Below are 25,454 nucleotides of genomic sequence, written 5' to 3' on the forward strand. Positions count from 1 at the left end.
ACTGGTTTCCCCCCACTGGGAAGACCGAGGGAGGTGTGGTGGGGGTCACTTGCCAGGAACCCAAACTCAAGAAGGTCACATAACGGTCAAGAGAGGAGAAACATTTCTATTGAGGGTCCTGGTCATCCGCCTTAGCCCAGCCAGGCAGGCACCCTAGGTGAAGAGGCGGACGGTGCCGTCAGCCCCCGCAGAGAAGACCCACGGCTGGGTGGGGTGGAAGGCCACGTCCAGCACCCCCAGGTCACGGGTCAGCGTGTGGCCCCTCAGCACCTTCACAGGCACCAGCAGTGGGTTCTGCAGCAGGTCACTGTGGGGAGGAGAGCGGCTCAGACAGGGCTGAGACCTTGGGGCGGGCGGGCGGGGAGGGGAGGGGTCAGCACTCACTCGTACACCATCCCGTGGCAGACGATGACACTGCCGTCGTCAGAGCCAGACGCAAAGAGTGGGTACCGGGGGTGGAAGGCCACTGCCCGCAGGGCCTTTTTGTGGTGTCTAGGGGGGAGACCTGGGTGAGGACGTGAGGAGGTGGGGGGAGCAGCCTACCACGTGTGTGCGTACACATGTAGCCACGTGTGACAGGACCTCACCTCAGCACTCTGTAGGGCTTCGTGGAAAGGTCCAGGTCAAACCACACCAGCTTACTGTCGTAGCTGCCACAGATAAGGTTGTCACCTGGGGGCAGGTACATGGGTATCTGGTGACCTTGTCAGGTGGCTCCACCCAAGGGGCATGCCCTCAACTGTGGGGTACACCTGGTCCCTCATCCTCACCTGCAGGGTGCACAGCCAGGCTGGACACCCACTTGCAGTTGGGCATCAGCTTTTTGGTGAGCTCCTGGCGCAGCAGGTGGTAGAGGCGTACACTGCGCTGGGAGGCCACAAGCAGGAAGGGCCTGATGGGGTGGAAGGCCACACGCTGCACCTGGCCATGGCTGCGGCGGAAAGGGCTCTGGCTGCGGCGGCGGCTCAGCTGATGGATCAGCACCTGGGTGTGGCCCTGGGTGGCCAGCACCACGGCCATGTAGTCCCCACGCCCATGCCAGGTCACCTGAGTCACTGGCTGCAGGAAGTAAGGTTGACTGAATAGGGTCCTTCCCAGCCCATCCTCTGCGCCCCTCACCCCGCCCCTGCGCCCCACACCTTGCTGTGGCAGATGCACAGCCGCAGGCCCCCTGGGCGCTCCTCCTCTGAGGCTTCCAGCCAGTGAGCGGGCTGCAGGGCAGACTCTTCAGGTGGGGTGAAGGCGCCCAACAGCTGGTCCGTGCTGCTCACGGCCAGCCGGTCCCCCAGGCCCGGGTTCAGCAGCAACACCTTGTCCTCCCTGCAGGCCAATGCAATGCAGCCCTCAGACACGGCAGCCCCTGCTGTCCCAGCCCCCAGCCTGCCTCGCACTTACACAGCCACAGCCACAAGGCAGATGGTGGGGTGAGGGTTCCACGCAATGCTCTTCACCACGCCGGCCACAGGCACAGTCCTCATGCAGCGGGCAGTGGCCACCTCCCAGAGCCGCACCGAGCCATCGTCTGAGCCTGGACACAGCAGACGCCCTCAGCACCTGCCCTCTCACCCAAGCTCCCATGTGGGCTCCCTCCCATGTCAGACCCACCTGAAGCCAGCCACTGGCCCCCTGGGGAGATGCTCAGGCAGCGGACGAGGTCGCTGTGGCCCCTGTAGACCTGCAGAGGAGGGACAGTGAGGAGGCGGACACCCAGGCGTGGGCTTCCCGCCCACCCCATCTGCTTACCAGGGCCTGGCACGTGGGGAAAGGCTGCAGGTCCCGCGGCCGAGGCAATCTGGGGATGAGGTCTTCAGGGTCCACGTTCACCTGGGGCAGGAGAGCATGTGGTCAGTTTGTACCCCTCCCCTCTCAGTCCCCCCACCCCGGCTCACCACCAGCCCTCCACATACCCTCATCTTGCGCTGCCGTGGACACAGATAGAGGTCGAGGCAGCGCTCAAAACGCTCGTGAATGAAGCGGCCATAGGCAGGCACAGCCCGCAGGCTTGGGAACTTGCGTGGCAGGAAGCTGAGTTTCCGCTCACCAGGCTCCTGCTGCTCCCACACCAGGCGCTGTGGACACAAAGAGATGAGCCAGGGGCCAGGGGCCAGATCCCAGACCCCAGTCGGGCTAGACCCACCTCCTCCTCGCTCATCAGGTACTCAGGGGGTGGGTTGTAGGACTCAGCGTGGCCTGGGAGGGCCAACTTGGGCGCAGGCACGTGCATCTTGTGACGTCCCAGCACAGCACTGGGGTCCTCCTGGGCCCACAGGTCGTAGAAACTGGGGGTGGCGTCCTGGGGCCGGCGAGGCTGGATCCAGCCCATCTTGATGGCATGGACCATGCGAGACACCTGCAGACAGACACGGTCAGGGTGGGCAGTACAGGGGCTGCACCCTGGAGGAAGAGGCACCCACCTTCTCCTTCTCCACCAGGGATGGGATGAAGCTGCGCTTGTCAGCAGGGCGGTTGGTCACAGGGTGGATCATGAGGTCGCCACTGAAGAAGTCCACAGCTGGCTGGGGAAACAAGCACAGGCTGTGGGCCAGGTTCCCGCAGGGGCCCTAGAGCCCAGGGCTGGCCACTGCCACCTACCTCATATGGATTAAAGCTTGCGTCCCCAAACTGGCCCCTCTGCAGCCGCCGTACCAGGGCCACTTGCTCATCTGTCAGCCGCACATCGTGCCCCGTCGTCCGGTCCTGCACTGTGCGCCTGAAAGGCCGCCCATCAGAGCCGACCTCCTGGACCCCGTCCTGCCCCCAGGCACTGCTCCTCAAGCTCACCAGTAGTCAGGGTCATCCATTTTATCCAGAAACTGGTCCAGTTCATCGCGGGTCCTCACAGGCTTGTAGATGCGCCTGCCGTCCAGGTCATAGCCCACGTGTGGGAAGTCGTCATACCACTGCAGGGGCACGTTGCCCACCGTGTTGCGCACGTCCTGGGGGGACAGGCAGTGTGTCAGCACCACACACCCCATGCCCACTCCCCTTGTGAGCCCTCCCTGACACAGATAAGGGAGAAGGGTGAGAACCAGGAGGCAACCCTCGAGGCTGGGCCTGGCACCCTGACACGTGTGGCCCCGGGGTGTGACGTGGCCAGGCGGCTGAGCTGCCCCCCCCCCAGCCTGCAGAGGATCTGGAGCTGCACCTCACATTTTCCACTGAAGTGGTGCCGACCCTGAGCTCCCCCTGGATTCCCTGGCCAGGGCTCTGGAGCCACAGACAAGGGTGAGCTCATCGCGTGGGCTCCCTCCCCTGGCGGGGCCTTAAGCAAAAATGGGCAGCCAGAGGCAGGGAAGACCCCGCCAACCCCCCACCCCAAGGGGAGGCAGAAGCCACAGCATGGTGCCCTACAGGCATCCGAGGACCCCCCCAGCCTGTCCCCCGAATCCTGATGGGCAGAGCAGCTACATTCCTGGACACACATTCCTGGTCGAGGCCCCTGCCAGCCACCACCCTCCCTCCGCCCAGCATGAAGACTGCTGCCCAGGCGGCCACTTCCTGCAACAGTAGCCACAGGGGGAGGGGCCCAGCAGGGAGCAGAAGGCCCCCTTTGCAGCAGGACAGGAACCCCTGGGCTCTGCCCCTCTGCACCTGCCCACCTGAGACCTGCCTTTAGTCCTTCCAGCAAGTGCACCCCTGAGCCCCCGCCCACTACTGTAATGCCCTTCCTTCTCCTCTACACAGGGTGAGGGGCCTCCACTGCTCCAAGTTCACAGGGCCATACCTTCACTAGACAGACACTTGGGGGGGGGGGCAGTGGCTGGGGTAGGGAGTGGCACGGGAAGGTTTCTCCAAAGCAGGGGACCAGGTATGAGCCTGGAGAGCAGAGAGGGTTCTAGGCTGAGGGCACAGCTTGTGCCAAACCTGAAGGGTGCAGCTGATGTCAGATGGGGGCAGGTGCAGGGCAGACAGGCTGTGCCACCAGGGGACCCCCATGTGAAAATTAAGGAGCACTGAAGGGGTTGGGGCTGAACTCCAGCCCTTCAATGCCAAGGAGGGGGGCACATAGGCCCAAGTGTACACGGGAGGGAGAGACAGACAGGGTGTGGCTAGGGGCCCCAGGCCAGGGCAGCTGGGTTAACTTGGTCATGCCAGAAGAGAGAGCTGGGGTCACAGCTATCATTCGACCCTTCTGCCTCTGCTGAGGGGTGCGAAGGGGGCTAGACAGCCCCAGAACCATCCAGAAAGGGGTTCTCACTTGCCCTGCTTCCCACAGACAGCAAGATGCTCCAGGACCCTTGAGCGCGGCGCGAGAAAGCAGAGGGACGCTGGGCCCCTGCTCCGGCGGCCTCCAGGGGCTGGGAGGCGGGGAGGAGGGCGGGCCAGCGCGGGGGAGGGGCCGCCACCACTATAAAAGGCCAGGCCCGCGGCCGGGCTCCAGCCCGGGACGCACACGTGCGCGCGGCGCCGCAGCCGCCACCACGGGCGCCCCAGACCCGCGCCTCCCCGGCTCGGGCGCCCGCCCACGAGGCTCGGCGGCATGCTCTACGCGCGGAGGAGCTGACGGCGTGGCCGCCGGCCCTGTCCTTCACCATGCTGCGCTCGGCGCCGCCTGGCCGTTACCTGTACCCCGAGGTGAGCCCGCTGTCGGACGACGAGGACCGAGGCAGCGAGAGCTCAGGATCCGACGAGAAACCCTGTCGCGTGCACGCGGCGCGCTGCGGCCTCCAGGGTGCCCGGAGACGGGCCGGGGGCCGGCGGGCGGGGGGCGGCCCGGGCCCCGGGGGCCGGCCAGGCCGAGAACCCCGGCAGAGGCACACGGCGAACGCACGCGAGCGGGACCGCACCAACAGCGTGAACACGGCCTTCACCGCGCTGCGCACGCTCATCCCCACCGAGCCGGCTGACCGCAAGCTCTCCAAGATCGAGACGCTGCGCCTGGCCTCCAGCTACATCTCGCACCTGGGCAATGTGCTGCTGGTGGGAGAGGCCTGCGGCGACGGGCAGCCGTGCCACTCTGGGCCCGCCTTCTTCCACGCAGCGCGAGCAGGGAGCCCCCCGCCCCCACCGCCCCCTGCCCGCGACGGGGAGAACGCCCAGCCCAAGCAGATCTGCACCTTCTGCCTAAGCAACCAGAGAAAGTTGGTGAGTGTGGACGCTGTGCATTCACTGACAGGGACCTGAGAAGGATGTGGCACCCCCACCTCCAAATCACCCCTACAGCTCACACATGCTGGGCAGAGAGTTAGGGCCAAGGCACAGAGCCCCCTAGCAGCACCTGTAACCCAAGGGCTCTGGTCCCACGAAGGGCCAGGCTGACGCTGGCAGGTCTAGGCCCTCTCTGGTAAGTCTCCAGAACACAGGTTCCACGGAGACCAGGGAGGCTCACCCAGGACCAGGAGGGGGGCTTGAGAAGCAGGCGGGGCAGATACTGACCTGAACCAAGCTAGGGAGGCCCAGAGAGGATTGCCTGAAGTAATAACTCTGGCATCCTCAGCCCCCGTGGGATCGGGACTCAGGAGCACTGAAGACGGCTCCTGGAGCAGTGGGCACGGCCACAGGTTTAAGGGTTACTGGGCACCTGCTGTCCCTCCCCTGGCCCTGAGGCTGCCCACTCAGATGTGGCCAATGGTCTGCAGGCAGGAAGCTGGCAGGAGACTTGGGGGTAGGGTGAGGGCCACACTGTGGGATGCTGGCCGCCTTGATTTACAGCTCCTGCTGTGCTTGGTGGCACCGGAAAAGCAGGGTGAGCGTGGAGAAAATACGGCCCGGCTTTTCCCAATCCCCATTTCCTCTCCAGACAGCACGCGTGAGCTCCTGGGGCCTGAACATCTGGGAAATTTAATTTTACAATTCCGGCTGCGCAGCAGTGTGTACTCTCCTCCCCAAGTGCACAGGGAAGCGGGGTGAGCGTGAAAGGGGCGCTTCCCGTGCCCGCCACCTGAGACGGCGTGGGGGAGCCCGGAGGCGCGGGCTGGCACTGGGGTTCTGCCCAGGCCCTGACACTGCCCTCCCCTCTGCAGAGCAAGGACCGTGACAGAAAGACGGCGATTCGGAGTTAGAGGCGGATGCCACTGGGCGATCCACGGAGAGCCCCCATGGACCCGACCCGGGCACAGGCCTCCACCAGGGCGCCCACCAGGCCTGCTCCGCCTCCGCCTCCGGCTACAAGTGGGGCCGATGGACAGACAGGCAGCAGCAAGACTCTGAGCTGGCCACAGCACTGGCCCTGGCCCACTGGAACTTTCCATGCTGGCTTCCTACTTGGGTTTTCTTCTGGTCACTACATGCTGGCAATCTTGTGTCTCTGATATGATAATATAAAGTCTGGAAATTTTGTATAATTAAAAACAAAACAGTATCTTCCAAAAGTGGAAGCACACTGTCCTCTCAAAGGGTCCAGAATCCATCCTAAGCCTACCTCCCACCCCTGGGCTGCCTCTTCTCAAGCCCTGTCCTCTCTGGTCTCAGGTAAGGCTCCCACCTCCCAGGGTTCAGGGCCCTGCCTCCCAGGCCGAGGGAGAGTGAGGAGCCTCCTGCCCCGGAGCTGTGGCCAGGGGGCCAGAAGAGATCCAGGGAGGGGAGGGCAGGAGGGTCGGGGCCACACTCTCAGGACCTGAATGGCGCCCAGGCCGCTTGTAAGGATGAGGACAGCACAGCTCGGGGCTTTGTGCTGGACCTCAAGGCCTCAGCACTTCAGCTGGTGACTGTAGAGCCCCGAGAAGTGGACATGTGGGGAGCTGGGTGATGGGCACTGCCAGGCCTGGGCGGGCCTGACGGCAGGGCCAGGAGGCAGCCGCCTGCTCGCCCCGCCCAGCCCTGCACTCAACCCCTCATACACTGTCCACTCTGGGAGGACCCCTGGCCACCTACCACTGCCCCTACCCCACTCCCCCAGAATTCCCATCTGCCAATGAGGGCAATTAAGGCCCCTTCCCCGAGCTGTGCGCAGCTGGCTCACCATTAAAATCCTGCAGGTGACAATTATAGTTGAGTGGTGTGAGCTCCCCCAACAAAGCAGAGAAGAAAGGCAGGCTGGCCCTATATGGGCCACCTCCCCCACTAACCCAGGTGGGCCAGCAGCCCAACTTCTGGACAGTGTGGGGAATGGCTGAGAGTGCCAGGTGCTGGCCCTGGGCCCTCCCGGCCCTTAGCACAGGCTCAGGGTCCCCACTGACATGCCCTCTCAGGCCGCCAGGGAGCAGCCAGGTGCTGAGGCCCATGTGGGCACCCCAGCAGGGCAGGGCCAGGGCTGCCCCCTCCTCTGCATAGATGGGCTCCAGGGAACCATGAAGCAGGAAGCAGTGGTGTAATTTTGGAGGAAATTCTCAAAGCCAGAGCCATTAAGGGCTAGAAGAGGGCTGTGTCCAAACTGATAGAAATAAAACAGGATAAAAAGTCACGGTGGCGGGTCCCACTGAGAAACCCAACCCCAAATTTCCTCTCCTTAATCCTGCAGGAGCCTACAGCTAGCCCAGGGAGGAGAAGAGAGGAGGGGAAGGGCCAGCTCGGTCACTGCAGGAGTCCCCTGACCCCACCTGCCCGCCCAGGGAGCCAGGATCCAGGCAGGGCGTGCTGGGGGTCCTGCTGGGACTGAGAAAGGCACCTCTTCCCCTCTCAGGACCCCTGGACACTTTGAGGACGTGCCCTGGGGTCAGGTGTTGGTAGGCAGGTGCCCTGGGGTCTCTGAGGCACTTCCCTGCTGCACTGGGCAGGCTGTGGGAGGCTCCGTGGCCAGCTGGCCTCACATCTTCACAGCTGGGCACGGGTTGGGAATGCAAACCGCCCTAACAAAACTCCCCTAGGATGATGGGTAGCCAGTGGGCACCCACCTCACAGTCCCAGGGGTCAAAGGGGAAGCGGGGAGCATGCGCAGAGTAAGGCCTGATAAAGTGCCGAGGGAGAAACGCCTCTTGGAACAGGACAGACGGGAAGGCTAGAGGGGGCTGACGTCGGGGACCCCCGCCTGAAGCCGGGTGCAGGGGGAGGAAGTGTGGAGGTGGGAAATCAGGGGCAGGACAGGGTCTGGGATGGTCCCCAGGGTCCAGCTGGTTGGGCCTGTGCAGGGAGGCCAGGCCCTCTCCCTGCAGGGCCTGTGACTCCAGCAGCGGCTGCAGCTTGGCCGGCCTCAGGCCTGGGCACTGGGCCCGGCTGCTCCCTGAGCTGCAGCAGTAGCAGAGGCTGCGAGGGCCTGGACCGCCAGCCAGGGGGGGGATGCGGGAGGGAGCACTCCGTCACCCTCCACTGCTCCAGAAATTCAAACCAGACTGGGGGTGGTGGGGCGGCCCCACGCAAGTCCACTCGACGGCTCACAGCTGGGGGTGGCAGGTGCTCCCTGCCACCCCAGCCTGCTTCCTTCCCTCCACCACGCCAGCCTGCCCGGCCCGGCCCGGCCCGGCCCGGCCCGGCCCAGGGACAAAGACCCAGGACTCGCTGTGTGCGCCCCACAGGCATCTGGAAAGGAGGGGCCGCCCGCACTGGGGCCAGCAGCTGCCTCTGTGGGCCAAGCTGGGCTGGAAACACTCTGATCTGCCTCGGCTGTCAGCTCCCTGTCCCTAGCCGGGGAACGAGCTGCTGGCGGCACCACATGATTCATCACCAGGCCGCCTGCACCCGCAGGCCAGCCGGCCCCCACCCTGCTCAGCACCTGCGGCTGCCAGGAAGCACATGTGACCCCGAGGGGTGAGCGCCACCCCTCCAGGTCAGGCACTGAGCTGGGAGCCCAGGCTGAGGGCACAGACAGCCGGGGCCCAGCTCTCCTCGGGCCGCTCCTGGCCCCAGAATCAGCCGGAGGGACCCACGGGCAGGGTCCCCACCCCAACTGCACCGGACACGGCAGCCACGGGCTGACGTGTGGCTGTGAGGGTTCCGCTCGATGAGCCTGCCCCTCCCCCTCCCCAAAGTGGCTGCAGCTGTCAGGACCGCAGATTGGAACTGCAGGTATGGCCTGGCCCGCTGCCACCTCCCTCCCTGTCTGTCTGCGAGGGAGGAAGCCGGCCCACCTCTGGAATCCTTCACTCGCTCCTCGTTCCCTCTCCACCTGTCCCCCGGGAGCGCAGGGTCAGCCGCCCTCGCTCTGCTCGCTCTTTTCCCTTGCCCCTCTCCGATTACAATGCCGGCAGTGTTCGCTCAGCTCCCCTGCACGAAGCTCCCGCCTGTCTCGGAGCCTCGGCCTTCCTGCGCCTGTCCCTGCCGACTCCTCCACGTTGTCCACTCTGCCAGCGCCCGGGCGGGAGGAGGAGGCTTTGCGCAGGCTCACCTGCTGCAGCTGAACCTACAGAAGGTTCCAGCAGGATGAGCCTGGTTGTCAGACCACAGGGGAGAAAGGCAGGACCTGCTCGCAGAGCGGCCCCCACAGCAGATGGGGCAGAAGCGGACACAGCCCACTGGCTGTAACCACCTGGGCCCAGGTGCACCGGGCAGGGAGGTGCCCTTCCCCAAACTCCTCTGTTGGACTGCCCTAGCATTTGCTGCCTCAGGTAACAGGGCAGATATGTGGAGACCAGCCCAGATGTCCCCAACTCCGTCTGACCATCCCTGAAAAAAGACGTGCTTGCTGGGCCTGCCCATGACCCATCAGACACTTGTGGGCACAGGGCCCTCCAAGCTCACTGCTTGGCCCCCTACCAGCAACAGCACAGGGAGCAAGTCTGCCCCGACGGGGTCCACAGGACAGGGAGCAGGACAGGGAGACGGACAGAGGCTACCCCGCTCCCAGGTCCTCAGGTACTCGAGATCCCACACACCTGCCCCTCTCCAGCAGCTGACCAGGGTCCACTGGACATTCCCAGAGCGGTGTGGGCTCAGGACCCCTCGCTGAGTGGCAGAGGCCTATTCTGAGCCACTGTTCAGAGACAGTGTTCTGCCTGAAGTTCCCCCCAATCTCCTGGAGGACTTGACCTCAGCCCCAAGCATGGCCCACACAGCCAGCCCTGCTCTGAAGCCAGCAGCCCTGCCCAGCTGTCCCCACAGAGCTCGCCTCCAGCACCACACCTCTCGCCCCAGGGCAAACCCCACTCTTTGAGGAGGCCCCTGCCCAACACTCTCCACCCCGGGTTCCTGCTGCCATGGGAAGTGGCTCCTGGCGGGCACACAGCAGCTGGGGCTCTGAAGCCCACCTCTACCTGCCGGCTGCTGCACAGCCCCCAGGCCCCAAGACCCTGCTGGGTCCCTAGGTGCTCACTGAGTGCCTCCTAAGGGGCAAGGACACCCAGCCCTGACCCCTCCCTCCCCACCCCCACCAGAGGGACTCCTCTCCCCCACTGGGGTGGCTCCTGGGAAGCGGAAGTACCAGGCCTACACAGGGTGGGGGCCCCACCCAAGCCACCTGGTCTGGCTCAGAGCTGGAGCCCAGCAGAGGAGCCAGGGGCACCCTGCAGTCACAACCATCAAGCCCACCTGGCCCTGCACCACCTGCAAAGCCGCAGGTCAGCAATGCAGGCCCGTGCCCCTTCCAGGAGAGGCAGGGACCAGCCCCCGGTCCTGGCCAGTGGCCCCATTTGGAGGCTGGCCGCGGGGGTGGACAGCGGCCAGGGAGGCCGGGACGTGGGGCGGTCTGCAAGGCCGAGACGCTCGCAGGCTCAGCCCGGGCGTCCCCACAAACAGCTCAGAAACCTGAGCCGACTGGCTCCGGCTGCCAACAGCGACGCAAGCGCTCTGAGTGCACGCGGCCAGGCGGGGCGGGCGGGGCGGGCGCCCCGGGAGGAGCAGGAGGCCGCCAGCACTGGAGGCAGCTGCCGGTTCAGTAGCTGGGAGAAGCCATTAACGGCGTTTGGCGAGAGAGCAGAGGGGATCGCGGGTTCTGGATGCAGACAGGCCCGGCTGTCCCTGCGGGATCGGAGTTACCGCGAAGCCCAGGGGCCAAGAAGCCGGCCAGTGCTGCAGCCCTGCCCCCACCCGGGCCCAAGCAATGACCAGAGGGAGTGTGGGCCCAGGGTGTCCCCAGCCTTTCTGGCCAGAGTTCACAGCGGCTCTGAGCCCCTCACCCTGACCGCACTTCCTAGACACACAGCCGCAGGCCTGCGTGGGGCTCCTTCTCTGCCCACCGTGGGCCTCAGTTTCTCCAGCCGCCTGAGACAAAGAGGAGGGCAGCTGCTCTGAAGGCCGCCAGCCCCCTCCTCAGCCCCGCCCCCACCCCCTGGGTCCTGGCGGCTGGATGAGATCACGTCTGTGAGATGCGGGTGCCGTGGAGAGGGGCGAGGTGGACAGGAGGGGGCGGGGCAGACGGCTCACCGACTTCTAGGGCTCCCCCCACGCAGCCAGGACCCTGCCAGGCCCAGCAGCACACCCAGGGGGCTGTGCCCAGTGCAGCTCGGGACAGGAACCTGGGGGAGAGGGCGGAGGGCACGCATACAGAGACAGCTCTCGGGGGCTCACGTGAAGGCAGCCAGCGTCTGGATGTAGGGAAGTCCCTGAAGTGAGGCCCCACCGAGGCCACAGCCAGAGGGCCCACAGCCCCAGCATTCCCCAGCCTAGGCCTCGGATCCAGACCCAGGGGTTGGGCAGGGCAGGACCAGGGGCCGGGGAGGCTGTGCCCACAGAGGTCCTTCCTCCCAGGGGCACACACCCATCAGGATCCCTGCCGGCCGCTGAGTGGGGTCCTGGCACCGCTGGCCACCTCCAAAGACAGTGCTGGGAGAGGGCTGCCCTGACTGCAGTGGTGTCAGGTGTGCCGGCCCCACAAGCCCCCCAGGTGCCTGCACCTCGGGGTGGGGGCGCGTCTGCCAGGGCCCCTGGAGCCGGGCTCTGCGCCCCTCCAGCCTCCGCTGGGCTGTGCCGGCAGCCAGGGAGCGGGCGTCACGGCGGCTCCTCCTGTCACTCAGCCGACATATGGGATAGTCATCGTGGAGGAAGCGCCCGCAGCCCCCGCAGTGGCTCTGGGACAGGAGTGCCCCCCAGGTGGGAGGCCCCCCCCCAGCCTGCACTCCATTCACAATCATCATCGATTTCTCCAAATACCAAATATAACAAAGTAGCCGACAGGATGTGGCTGCCGACAGCCAGAGCCCCTGGGAAGGAGAGACAGGCAGGGAGCCGCGCTGACGGCCCCCCCTCGCCGAGTGCGCCCGCTGCTCCGGCCAGGAAACCAATTTATTTTGTTTTGTCTCTGTTCTCTGAACGCACAGAGACCAGATTGGGCGGGCGGCCAAGGCTCCTGCAGCCGCTGCCAGCGGAGCCTCAGATGGGGGTGGAAGCAAGCAGGGGGCCGCCCTCCCCAGGCCTGGCCGCCCCCGGCAGGCGGCAGGAAGTGCTCCCGAGGCCAGGGACCTGGTCCCCCGGTCTCCAGGCCACACCTGACCAGGGGCATTGGGGAGGGGCGGGCAGGTGATTGTCACGGCCACCCTGGGGCTCAGAGCTCCTCAGTGGGTCGATGGGACGCAGCCTCCACCTGCCCGCCCGTCAGCACCACTGGACGCCAGCCTGAGCACCCCAGCTCTGCACCACGCTGCACCCTCTTTCCTTCCAGAGCACGCAGCTGGAGGGGGGCGGTGAGGTTCAGGGACGACCTCACTGGCCTGTGCTTCCAGGACACAAGGCAGGGAGGGGACAGAGCACCAGGCTGCTGGTCTCCCACGGGGACTGACAGTGCTGCTGTCCTCAGTGCCCAGCGGGGTGCCGCCCAGGCCTGAGGGGGGGCACGAACACAGGCTGCTGGTGTGCAGGAAGCCACCCACAGTGTGAGCACAACCAACAGGGAGTAAGTACACAGAGATCCCAACGTGCCCACCCCACAGGGCTGAGATGTGGGCATGGGACACGCAACCATACCCCACCCCCTCTCCGGCGATGAGACAGACACACACAGCCCTGCAGTCACGAGTCCCAGACCCCTAAATCGCTCTTCCAGACCGGGAGCAGGGCCGGGGGCCAGGACGCCCACTCGGGCCGCGCGGAGGGCTGCTTCCCCTCCGCCCCGGGCAGAGCCGTCCTACCTCCTCGTCAGAACTGTCTTCCGCGTACTCATCCTCGAGCTCAGCCAGTGCCCGCGCTGCCTCCGTCCTTGGGGAGGGGGTCCCAGCAGCCTGCAGAGACAGGGGAAAGTACTTTAGTCAAGACACCAACGCACTTTGACCCTGGGCAGATCCTGGGCCCCTCCTGGTTGGTGGGGGCATGGGAAGGACAAACTGTCCCTCTTGCTGACTCCGAGGTCCAAAGTTCCCATGGCCTCCAAATCTCTGAGAAGTTCCAACTTGGCCCCAGGCCTTAGGAGAAGACCAGGGACACCCATGTCTGAACAGACCCCTTGCCCCAGCCCCACCCCAATCCTCTGTACAGGGCCAAACCCATGATGACCACGCTCTGGGAGAGAGCCCCAGGGAGGGGCTGACACCTGGTGCCAGACGGGAAAGAGGCAGTCGGCAACAAGGCACCAGTTGGCCCTGTGTCCCTGAAGGTAAAAACGGCTGCCCTGCCCCTGGCCCAAGAGCCTCACAATCTGCCCTGCCCCTGGCCCAGGGCCAACCTGGGGTCGGGAGAGAGGGTGAAGGTTGGGGAGTCCCACCTGGGAAGATGTGTGGTACTCAGGTCGGCCACCCTCACAGGGGACATAGCTGGCCGACTCTCAGGGCAAGACCCTCACGCTGAGGCCAAGAGGGGCCCGGCCCCTCAGAATGCTGGGGACTCAGCTCCCGAAACGCCACCCCACCCACGACATCCCCAGCTCCAGGCTGACCCCATCCACCAGGTCAGTGAGTGGGTGTTGCTGAGCATTCACACCTCAACCTGGAAAACAGATCCAATCGCAGGGTGGGGGGACCGGGTGCACCGGAACCGGGGTGATGGGGAAAACAGCCCCCTGCTTACCCCTGGGGGCGGTAAAGTGCTCAGGAGCAGGAATCCCCCCCCCCGCCCCAGCACAGCACAGCCCACCCGCCCCGAGCCCGTTCTCCTGCCCCCGCCCCCACCCAGGCGAGAGCCAAAGGCCTGTGAGGCGGCTCTTCCTCCTCCTGTTTCTCCCCTCAGTGTAAGCAGGGGGGAGACTAAGTTTTTTTCCAGGCCAGGAACAAGCAGGATTCGGTTTCCACATCCCCCCTGCCCAAGCTCCCGGTCCTGTGGGAGCCCCACCCGCTCCAAGTGGGTCAGCACAGCTTGGCAAGCATGGGGTGCGGGTGCGGACACAGTGTGAGCCCCACATTCCTGCCTCTGCCCAGGGCACAAAGCTCTCTGCTATCCATGCCCGTGAAGCAACCAGCTGGCATCCCTGCCCAGGCCCCAGACAGAGTCCCAACTCCCAATGGGCCGCCGCTCACAGCCCCGCCAAGTACCCAGCCCCCGAACCCCACACCACCTGTACCACAGGTGTTGTCAGGGCTCTAGCAGGAGAGAGACACGCCCCCTGCCCTGCACCCAGTACTGTGACTCCCACAAACAGCTGATGCACACCCCTCCTGGGGCACATCCTCACCCCAGACCTGATGCTGCAGGGCAGACGGCAGCCACCAGGGGGCAGCAGCGATGCTCCCGGCTCCCAGACCCGCTCAGGAACCACCCACCTGGCAGACCCACCTCCCCAAAATCTGGAGATGCTTTGTTCTAGTCGGGCATTGGGCATTAAAAGAAAAACTTAAGAGTTAAGAAACATGCCCACTGAGTCGTAAAACAAACGGATGCCAAGCACAGAAATGGAGGTCCCCACACACCACCCAAGACCTGGCTGCCAGCATCCAAGCCCCTGGGTCCTCAGGGGCAGACACAGGTGGTGAGGGTGACAGACCCACACAGCCCGAGATGGGTTCAGGCCCTGCCAGGCCCTGCACCCCAATCCTTCGCGAGGGGGCTGTTCAGGGTCTATGAGCAGGCCCCAAGGGAAGCAGGGTTCTGTAGGCAACTGCCCCAGGCCAGGGACTGAGGAGCTGTGGGTGGAAGAGGCCCGAGCCAGCAGGGGTTCCAGCGCACCCCTCCCCAGGGTCTGCAGCGAGCCCTGTGCTCAGACAGCAGGAGCGGGACTCCTTAAATTTTCTGGAAAATGCTACACATTACGCTAATATTATTAGGTCTTTTTTGAAAGTGGCAAGCAAACTGAACAAATTAAAAAAGGTTAAGAAAACAAAATAGGAAGAGAGCTCGTAAAAATAGGAAGGACCAAACCGAGCACGACCAGTGGGAATAAGTGGATCCAAACAAGCAGAGAGGAGAAGAAACGGCCTCAGGCACAAGTCCACTCGACAGGCATCACCGAGAGAAGGCACACAGGTGCCCGATAGCATCGCCTCTACTGCAGGGTGAGGGAGGCCCGCTGGAGGTGTGGGGGGAGGCCCTGGGCTCAGCGGCAAGCATGGCAGGGGAGCAGCTAAAACCAGCAGCCAAGCCACGGCCTGAGGGGCCAAGCCACGGCCTGAGGGGAGAGATGGGGGGGGGGGGGTCAGTGGAGAGCCAGGAAGAGGAACATGGGACACATGGAGAATGGGTGTGGCCAGCTGGCACAGGGCTCCGGGCAGCAGGCTCAGTCACACTGTCAAGAGTGTAAGGGGCCCTGCCTGACCAGGCGGTGGTGCAGTGGATAGAGCGTCGGACTGGGATGTGGAGGAACCAGGTTCAAGACCCCGAGGTCGCCAGCTTGAGCGCGGGCTCATCTGGTTTGAGCAAAGCTCACCAGCTTGGACCCAAGGTCGCTAGCTCAAGCAAGGGGTCACTCGGTCTGCTGTAGCCCCACGGTCAAGGTACATATGAAAAGCAATCAATGAACAACTAAAGTGCCACAACTATGAGTTGCCGCTTCTTGTCTCTCTCCCTTCCTGTCTTTCTCTCACTAAAAAACAAACACAAAAAACCAAGGGGCAGGGCTGGACAATGTAGCCAAGAGACCAAGTGACTGACAAGGACTTTAGGGCAACAGAGTGGTAAAGGACAGGGACAGGGCTGTCAGGGGACTGGAGACAGGAGTGTGAAGCAGACACAGAAAGATAAGGTCACTACAGCAGAGGAGTGAGGAGTCCCCACCCCACTACACACAGCAAAACAAAAGGTCTGGCCCTGGCTGGTTGGCTCAGTGGTAGAGCGTCGGCCCAGTGTGTGGAAGTCCCAGGATTCCCGGCCAGGGCACACAGGAGAAGCGCCCATCTGCTTCTCCACCCCTCCCCCTCTCCTTCCTCTCTGTCTCTCTCTTCCCCTCCTGCAGCCGAGGCTCCATTGGAGCAAAGTTGGCCCAGGCGCTGAGGATGGCTCTGTGGCCTCCGCCTCAGGCACTGGAATGGCTCTGGTTGCAGAAGAGCGACGCCCCAAGATGGGCAGGGCATCGCCCCCTGGTGGGCATGCCGGGTGGATCCCGGTCGGGCGCACATGGGAGTCTGTCTCTGCCTCCCCAGTTCTTCAGAAAAATACAAACAACAACAGGTCTGGGTCCACCCTGCAAGGACACCTCCCAGAAGAAGGGGTTGCATGGCAGCCAGCACTCGACACCCCCACCAGACTGTGTCCCTGTCGTCACTCCCACCCACAAGCAATGTGCTCTTTCTGACTCGAGCTCCTCCTGCCAACAGCCAGCTGAGCAGGTGCAGAAATCCAACGTCAGGACGACCTGTGTTCCCCAGCCCTGCATGCGGGGAAGACACAGGCTCCCAGGTAAAACGCACAGACGCTCCCACGCAGGAGGAGAGGAAAGGAATTCTGGCTGGGCAATAAACCAACTTTAAGGGAAAAGGGGGAGTTAAAAGGGAGTTCCAGGAAAAGAGATTCTAAAGAACAGACAAGACAATCACACCTTCCCCTCCACAGTGACCTAGAGCAGAGAGCATGCAGAGGGCAGGGCCAGGTGGCCAAGGGCACCTGACAGAGTGGCGAGTGGGCAGGAGGGGACTGGCTCCTCCTCGATGGGAAGGTCAGAGAGGACAGCCTGGCTGGTGGAATGTGGAGGAGAAAGTGGCCGAGCTAAGTGACCGCTCAGGGCACACAGAGGGAGTATCAGCGGAAACCTGCCAGCTTGGCTGTCGTGGGCAGACCGCCTGCCGCAAGCCAGGCCCCGGGAGGGAAGCAGTGGGAGAGGCTGGGCGCTGTCTCCTCTCATCACAGAAGTCACCTCCCTCTCCGATGGGTCCCCAGGCAAAAATCACTCTCGCCTGCAAAATAGTTCATCTAAGAGTACTGATTATTTGCAAGGATATACGGTGGCCGAGGCCCCGGTCAGGTCTTTCCATTCAAGAGTGGGGACACTGAGCAGATGCAGCAAAGTGGGCGATCTCTGCTGGCATGGGTTCCCGAAGCTTATCAAGATATGTCGGGGGCCTAGCCTAGAGGACCCACTCTCAAGCAACGAGAACTTCTAGGAAGAAACTCCATGGTGTGACCAGTGACAATCCACCTGCCATGGTAGGTAAAGGTGGGCCAGCAGACCCCCCCGAGGGTCCTGACCTTCCCCAATGAGGTAGGAAGGTCTGAGCAGGACAGCAGCCCTCAACTGGCTCAGGATGAAAGGAACAGCCAAGCAGGGGCCATGGATGCAGCGCATGACGGGCTGCCCGGGGGGCCATTTGTGGATGTCCCATGCAGCTACTCACAGGAGGACAGGAGAACATGCAAGAAGCACTGACTGGCCTAACCAGATGGTGGCGCAGTGGACAGAGTGTCGGACTAGGACACCGAGGACCCAGGTTCAAAACTCCGAGGTCGCCAGCTTGAGTATGGGGTCACTGGCTTGAGCAAGGGGTCACTCGCTCTGCTGTAGCCCCACGGTCAAGGCACATATGAGAAATCAATCAATGAAAAACTAAGGTGCACCAACAAAGAACTGATGCTTCTCATCTCTCTCCCTTCCTGTCTATCCATCCCTATCTGTCCCTCTCTCTCTGACTCTGTCACACACAAAAATAAATAACTGGACTGCCAGCACACTTTCTAGCCACAGAGCTGCATGGTGGGGACGGGACTCAGACGCCCTAGGAGAGGCACGAATGGGAGACGTGGAGGGGAATGACCAGCTCAGTCAGCTGAAGTTACAGACGGCTTTTAAGAAACAGGTGGGAAAACAGAGAGACAGGGATTTCCAGTGGGTGCGGAGAGCGCCCCCACCTCTTTAATTCACTCTCTTGGCCTGGAGAAACTGACACCCAGTCACGAAGACCCTGCTTTGGAACAGAAAACCCCCTAACAGGAGCTGACGGTATCCCTCAGCTGAAGTACGATAAAGCCAGAGACATGACTTCTGGGGCTCCTGTCCAGGAAGGCCTACAGAAGACAGGGACAACGCTCAGAGCCCGTGTGTAAAACAGGAGAAGGACATCTCACGGTGGGAGCAGGTGGGGCATGGTCCTGGCTGCACTCGGGGGACACCCTGGGCTGCTGCACAGCCACAGGCAGCCTCACCCTCAGGGCTGCTGCCACCCCGGAGGCCCCAGCCAGCTTCCCCAGACTGAGGGCACAGGCGTCACCTCGCCCTGTGGCGCAGGTGGAGCAGGTGCTCGCTCCTGGGCTGCAGCCTCAGGCCCCCTGACCCCTGACCCCTGACCGCAGCACTGTACAGAGCAGCCAGCAACATGGGCACAGACACCTGAAGGGGAACCCGGGTGGATCAGCACATGCCCAGAGTGTGGGCACACTCAAAGCCAGCGCCCTGCACACTGGACAGCCTCTGGGGACACCTGCACCCACCTAGTCTAGAAAGTTTACTTTCTTTCATTTATTTATTTATTTGTGACGGTGGGGGGGAACAGATAGGAACACAGGTGGGAAGGGAGAGAGATGAGAAGCATCAATTCTTCATTGCGACACCTTAGCTGTCCATTGACTGCTTTCTCATATGTGCCTTGACCGGGGGGCTACAGCAGACCGAGTTACCCCTTGCTCAAGCCAACGACCTTGGGCTCAAGTTGGCGAGCCTTGCTCAAACCAGATGAGCCCACACTCAAGCTGGCGACCTTGGGGTTTCGAACCAGGGTCCTCCGTGTCCCAGTCCAATGTCTATCCACTGCGCCACCACCTAGTCAGGCTTGTTTTTTTTTGTTGTTGTTTTTTTTACAGAGACAGAGAGTGAGTCAGAGAGAGGGATAGACAGGGACAGACAGACATGAATGGAGAGAGATGAGAAGCATCAACCATTAGTTTTTCATTGCACGTTGCAACACGTGAGTTGTTCATTGACTGCTTTCTCATATGTGCCTTGACCGTGGGGCTACAGCAGACCGAGTAACCCCTTGCTGGAGCCAGCGACCTTGGGTCCAAGCTGACGGGATTTTGCTCAAACCAGATGAGCCTGCACTCAAGCTGGCGACCTCGGGGTCTCGAACCTGGGTCCTCTGCATCCCAGTCCGATGCTCTATCCACTGTGCCACCACTTGGTCAGGCTACTCAGACTTTTTTATTTGTTGATTTGAGAAAGAAAGAAAACACATCAATCTGCTATTCCACTTATTCAGGTATTCATTGGATGATCCTGTTATGTGCCCTGACTGGGGGCTGAGCCCGCAAACGTGACACTTCAGGATGATACTCCCGCCAACTGAGGTACCGAGCCAGGGCCCTAGGTTAGAAAGTTTAAATAAAAAATTCTATTTACTAAAAAAGCTTTTAAAAAGTTATTATAGACCCTGGCCGGTTGGCTCAGTGGTAGAGCATCGGCCTGGTGTGCAGGAGTCCCGAGTTCGATTCCCGGCCAGGGCACACAGGAGAAGCGCCCATCTGCTTCTCCACCCCTCCCCCTCTCCTTCCTCTCTGTCTCTCTCTTCCCCTCCGGCAGCCGAGGCTCCATTGGAGCAAAGTTGGCCCGGGCGCTGAGGATGGCTGTATGGCCTCTGCCTCAGGCGCTAGAATGGCTCTGATTGCGGCAGAGCGACGCCCCAAATAGGCAGAGCATCGCCCCCTGGTGGGTGTGCCGGGTGGATCCCGGTGGGGTGCATGTGAGAGTCTGTCTGACTGCCTCCCCGTTTCCAACCTCAGAAAAATACCAAAAAAAAAAAAAAAAAGTTATTATAAATATGTTGTTTATAAAAAATGACAAAAACGTAAATATTTAAATGTGTGAATTCCGGCTCTGGCTGGTTGGCTCAATGGTAGAGAGTTGGCCCAGTATGTGGATGTCCCGGGTTTGATTCCCAGTCAAGGCACACAAGAGAGGTGCCCATCTGTTTCTCCACCCCTCCCTCTTTTCTCTCTCTCTCTCTCTCTCTCTCTCTCTCCCCTAGCCTCCTGCAGCCATGGCTCCAATGGTTTGAACAAGTTGGCCCGGGGAACTGAAGATGACTTCATGGTCTCACCTCAGGTACTAAAAAAATAAAATAAAACCACTTGGTTGCTGAGCAAGAGAGCAACACAGACGGACAGAGCACTGCCCCCTAGTGGGCTTGCCGGTGGACCTCAGTCGGGATGCATGCTGGAGTCTCTCCTGTGTCCCTAGTGCTGCAGTTCAAGCCCAAGCGGTGGAAGGTTCAAGTCTGATTTTAAACCTTCTCTTCCTATGGAAATAGATCAAACCAGCATGGCTTTCTGGTTCCCATTACAGGAGCAGACTTCAGTACAAGCCAAAGTCTTAACTTCTAGAACACAGGGCCAGCATAAATAATTATCAACTTATTTCTAGGATGTTCTAAATAACAAATGTTGTATCTCAGTTAAGTTAAGCTTTATTCCCCTTTCTATAACTTCAGACAAGAGCAGGGTGCACCTTTCCCCATCATCACCTAACAGGTGGCCCCTGCGGTCAGGAGGTGGCTGGGCTCCCTCATGTGCTGCCCAGGAGCAGTCCCATCCCCGCTGGGGGATTTCCCCATACGCAACCCAGCCAGTGACTCCGTCTGGCAACATGGGCTTCGTCCCCTGGAGACCACCCCAACTTCACACAAATGTTCCACCTGGTCTCAGATGTGCCCCAGGTGCATCAGAAGGGGGACAAGGGCCTGGGGGTTCCCAAGGAAACCAGGATAAAGCCGTGTAGGAGAACCCCCCACCCCAAGACCTCAAGGCCTGGCAGGCACTTTCTTTCCTGACCACCTTCATCGAGACAGGGGAACCCACTGGGAGTTCCTCGGTCACCCACCTGCTGCCCACTGATTTTCTCTGTCCTGTCATGGCTCTTGCCACTGCTGGCTCCATCCTGTCCCTCAGCGGAGTCGTCACTGCTGTCACTCCCAGAATCTTCCAGGCCTGAGAACACACTCTCCTCACTGTCGGACAGCCCGGAATCGCTGCCGTCCCCAAGGCTGGGAGCAGAGGCCCAGAGGAGAAGGGGCTGTAAGAAGCACAGTGTTAGTGATGGCATGCTCTGTGGCCTGCCCACTGGGCCACACACGGACCCACAGCTCTGCGTGGCCAGCCTCCAAGGCCACAGCCCTCAGGTCACAACCCTCCCCTTGCACCACAACCAGCCACCCACACAGGCCTTGCTCACTGCCCACCTCCACGAACAGCATGGCCACCAGCCCTTCCTTGGGAGGGACATTTAAGTCCTAGCATCTCACAAGGAAAGGACTATGTCCCCTCCTTAGAGCCCAGTTCCCATGGGTTTGGGTTCTCCAACTTCTATGCCCACTCTGGCATCTGAGGCCTCAGAGCTTTGAGGGGCTCCGCACCCAACCAGGCTAAGATAGGAAGTGGGTGCCAAGTTTGGTTGAAGAGTGAAAACAGTGAAGCTTGACTTAAAAACAAGATTACTCACTCCACACCCAGTGGAGCAGAGCCAGAGCTTTTTCTGGGCAAACACTGTTTAGTCCCTAACTCTGCAGGACACAATGCACAGCAAGCGGGCCCTGTTGTTGCCTTTGAAAGTGGAGTAAGAGCCCGGTAGCTCAGTGGGAGCATCGTCCCGACATGGCCAAGTTGTGGATTTGCTTCCCGGTTAGGGCACATACAAATATCAACCAACAAATGCATAAATAAGTATAACAAGTCCCTGGCTGGTTGTCACTAAACGGTAAGGTGGAGGGTTCAATTCCGCATCAGGGCACAAAGAGGAAGTAACCAATGAGTGCACAACTAAGTGGAACAACCAATGAATGCTTCTGTCTCTCTCCCTTCTTCTGACTTAAGATCAATAAATTAAGAATAGAACAAGTCATGTTTCTCTCTCTCCCGTCCTCTCTCTCTAAAATCAATAACTTTTTCTTTTAAAGTGAAACAGCCCTGGCCGATAACTCAGTTGGTTAGAGCATCATCCTGAAGCGCAAAGGTTGCTGGTTCAATCCCCAGTCAGGGCACACACAGGACCAGATCAATGTTTCTGTCTCCCTCTCTCCCTTCCTCTATCTCTAAAATCAATACAATAAACTTTAAAAAAAAAAAAAGAAGAGTCAGCCCTGGCCAGTGGCTCAGTGGACTGGCACATGGACATCCTGGGTTCAATTTCTGGTCAGGGCACACAAGAGAAGCAACCATCTTCTTCTCTACCCCTCTCTCTAACCCTAACCCTAACCCCTCCTGCAGCCAGTGGCTCAATTGGTTCGAGCCTGGACCCTGAGGATAGTTCAGTTGGTCCAACCATCAGCTGTAATAAAAACAGCTCAGTTGATTCCAGCATCAGCCCTAGACAGGGTTGTCAGGTGGATCCTGGTTGGGGGGCATGCGGGAGTCTCTCACTTGGAAAAGAAAAAAAGTGGAACAATAGCTTGGCCTACGATGGCGCAGTGGATAAAGCGTCAACCTGGAATGTTGAAGTTGCCTGTTCGAGACCCTGGGCTTGCCTGGTCAAGGCACCTACAAGCAACCAACAAACAACTAAAGTGAAGCAACTGTGAGCTGATACTTCTGACACCACACACCCTCTCTCTCCTCTCTGTAAAATCAATAAATAAAGTCTTTTAAATATACACATATTAGGCCCTGGCCGGTTGGCTCAGTGGTAGAGTGTCGGCTTGGCGTGCAGGAGTCCCAGGTTCGATTCCCAGCCAGGGCACACAGGAGAAGCGCCCATCTGCTTCTCCACCCCTCCCTCTCTCCTTCCTCTCTGTCTCTCTCTTTCCCTCCTGCACCAAGGCTCCATTGGAGCAAAGTTGGCCTGGGCGCTGAGGATTGCTCCATGGCCTCTGCCTCAGGCGCTAGAATGCCTCTGGTTGCAACAGAGTGACGCCCCAGATGGATAGGGCATCGCCCCCTGGTGGGTATGCCAGGTGGATCCCAGTAGGGCGCATGCGGGAGTCTTTCTGACTGCCTCCCCATTTCCAACTTCAGAAAAATACAAAAAGTATACACACACACACACACACACACACACACACTAAAAAATACAAATTGGCCCTGGCCAGTTGGCTCAGTGGTAGAGTGTCGGCTTGGCGTGCAGGAGTCCCAGGTTCGATTCCCAGCCAGGGCACACAGGAGAAGCGCCCATCTGCTTCTCCACCCCTCCCTCTCTCCTTCCTCTCTGTCTCTCTCTTTCCCTCCTGCACCAAGGCTCCATTGGAGCAAAGTTGGCCTGGGCGCTGAGGATTGCTCCATGGCCTCTGCCTCAGGCGCTAGAATGCCTCTGGTTGCAACAGAGTGACGCCCCAGATGGATAGGGCATCGCCCCCTGGTGGGTATGCCAGGTGGATCCCAGTAGGGCGCATGCGGGAGTCTTTCTGACTGCCTCCCCATTTCCAACTTCAGAAAAATACAAAAAGTATATACACACACACACACACACACACACACTAAAAAATACAAATTGGCCCTGGCCAGTTGGCTCAGTGGTAGAGTGTCGGCCTGGCGTGCGGGAGTCCCGGGTTCGATTCCCGGCCAGGGCACACAGGAGAAGCGCCCATCTGCTTCTCCACCCCTCCCCCTCTCCTTCCTCTCTGTCTCTCTCTTCCCCTCCCGAAGCCAAGGCTCCATTGGAGCAAAGTTGGCCCGGGTGCTGAGGATGGCTCTGTGGCCTCTGCCTCAGGCACTAGACTGGCTCTGGTTGCAGCAGAGCGATGCCCCGGATGGGCAGAGCATCACCCCCTGGTGGGCATGCCGGGTGGATCCCGGTCGGGCGCATGCGGGAGTCTGTCTAACTGCCTCCCCGTTTCCAGCTTCAGAAAAATTCAAAAAAAACCCCACAAATTAAAAAATTAAAAAGTGGGCCTGACCAGGCAGTGGCGCAGTGGATAGAGTGTCGAACCGGGATGTGGAGGATCCAGGTTCAAGACCCCGAGGTCGCCAGCTTGAGTACAGGCTCATCTGGTTTGAGCAAAGCTCACCAGCTTGGACCCAAGGTCGCTGGCATGAGCAAGGGGTTACTCAGTCTGCTGAAAGCCCGCGGTAAAGGCACATATGAGAAAGCAATCAATGAACAACTAAGGTGTCACAATGCACAACGAAAAATTAATGATTGATGCTTCTCATCTCTCCGTTCCTGTCTGTCTGTCCCTCTCTATCCCTCTCTCTGACTCTCTGTCTCTGGAAGAAAAAAAAAAAAGAAATTAAAAAGTGGAACAAAAACTTGCAAACATTTAGGAAGTGTCTGAGTGCAGAATCCTAGATTTCACTGTTTCTCAATATTTATAAGTCTCTCACCTAACTGGACAGCCTGTACTTAACAGTTATTCCATAACACTCAACTTCGTTTTCATAGAACAACTCTGATACATACTTAGGCTGTTTATCTCCAATAGTTAGTGACACAATTACAGTAGCAAGTAAAAATGGCATCAATGGTTTGGTACAAGCAGAATCAAGTGGTGCAAGCAACTAAGTCTGGTGCCCGGAGCTGCCTGCTGGCTGCGGAGCAGCAGGAAGACCTGTCACAACGGGAAAAGTATAGTCGGTTGAAAGGTTCCACTGCCCATGCGTGGTATAACCCAGATTTGATGACTCCCCCACAACCGAGATGGGGTTCAGGTGGACAGTACTGATGGCTACGAGTCCAGTTAAAACGATGTGTCCGATGTGGCAGGCACTGGATTCTAATTCACGCTTCCTTATTCTCATAGCCTTCGATTTTTACAATGCATCTAACGCATTCCTGGTGTATAAATATTTAAGTATTTACTGCAGACATAATCTAAAATCTTTTTAATGGTGGTGGAACGCATACTTCAAAGGGTTTGAGAGGCTGCTGCCCAGGGGCCAGCTCTCGTTCCTATTTCTCTTCTGCTCAGACATTCTTCCAACCCACAGACCCGCCCATTCCCACTCAAGCCGCACTTCGCGCAAAACGTGCTCTCCGCCTAGGACGCCCACCCCCCAGGACCACTTCCAGCAGAGACAGGCGACCGGCTCCTGCTCACATTCCCAAACCCACTGCAGACGGGCCCAGCTCGCCGTGGGTCCGCGTGGCCCGCTTACGGAGCTCGGCCCCACGCCCTCGGCCACCACGTGCGGCCCGCGCCACCGCCACCGGCCCCGCCGCCCGCTCCGGTTTGGCGCAGCCTACTGTCACCTCCTCCGGCTCTGGATCCTGCGGCCGCTTCTTCGGTTGCGCTCCTGCTGCCGCCGCCGCCGCGCAACTCGCATCCCGCACACCCGCCATGCTCCCCGGCCCAGCGGGTCCTGACCCACACCGCCAATTCCCGCAGCGGCCCGGCTTGAGGGCGTGGTCCGCGGGGGTCAGAGGACGCGGCCGGCCCGCCCCGCGCGCTCTGATTGGTGGGAATCGTCGAAGCTAGGATGCGCAGGTGCGCGGCGTCCGGGGCGGG

General features: G+C 60.7%; 2 protein-coding genes and 1 long non-coding RNA gene across 5 annotated transcripts; 2 read left to right on the top strand and 1 right to left on the bottom strand.

The window, feature by feature from the left end:
• Positions 1-71: 71 nt before the first annotated feature.
• BOP1 (BOP1 ribosomal biogenesis factor) lies at positions 72-25,359 on the bottom strand. The gene is made up of 16 exons (XM_066379773.1): positions 25,199-25,359; positions 20,903-21,094; positions 12,873-12,962; positions 2,782-2,936; positions 2,593-2,710; positions 2,415-2,516; positions 2,138-2,350; positions 1,908-2,069; positions 1,744-1,824; positions 1,606-1,675; positions 1,396-1,528; positions 1,140-1,320; positions 771-1,059; positions 588-672; positions 385-492; positions 72-307 (listed from the first exon to the last, which is right to left on the bottom strand). The coding sequence occupies exons 1-16, from the start codon at positions 25,286-25,288 to the stop codon at positions 154-156; spliced, it is 2,223 nt and encodes a 740-aa protein (XP_066235870.1). The 5' UTR covers positions 25,289-25,359; the 3' UTR covers positions 72-153.
• On the top strand, positions 4,389-6,301 carry SCX (scleraxis bHLH transcription factor). The gene is made up of 2 exons (XM_066372510.1): positions 4,389-5,085; positions 5,964-6,301. Exons 1-2 carry the CDS (start codon positions 4,534-4,536, stop codon positions 6,000-6,002), a joined length of 591 nt encoding a protein of 196 aa, XP_066228607.1. The 5' UTR covers positions 4,389-4,533; the 3' UTR covers positions 6,003-6,301.
• Positions 8,668-14,480, top strand: LOC136401496 (uncharacterized). Of its 3 annotated transcripts, none has more exons than XR_010750528.1 (4): positions 8,668-8,880; positions 13,216-13,333; positions 13,482-13,624; positions 14,091-14,480. It is a non-coding gene; the product is annotated as an uncharacterized lncRNA (long non-coding RNA). The 3 variants fall into 3 exon arrangements; XR_010750529.1 differs by having other exon boundaries at positions 14,312-14,480; XR_010750530.1 differs by having other exon boundaries at positions 14,350-14,480.
• Positions 25,360-25,454: the final 95 nt, after the last annotated feature.

This window comes from Saccopteryx leptura, chromosome 3, assembly GCF_036850995.1.
Source record: "Saccopteryx leptura isolate mSacLep1 chromosome 3, mSacLep1_pri_phased_curated, whole genome shotgun sequence".
Lineage (NCBI taxonomy): Eukaryota > Metazoa > Chordata > Mammalia > Chiroptera > Emballonuridae > Saccopteryx > Saccopteryx leptura.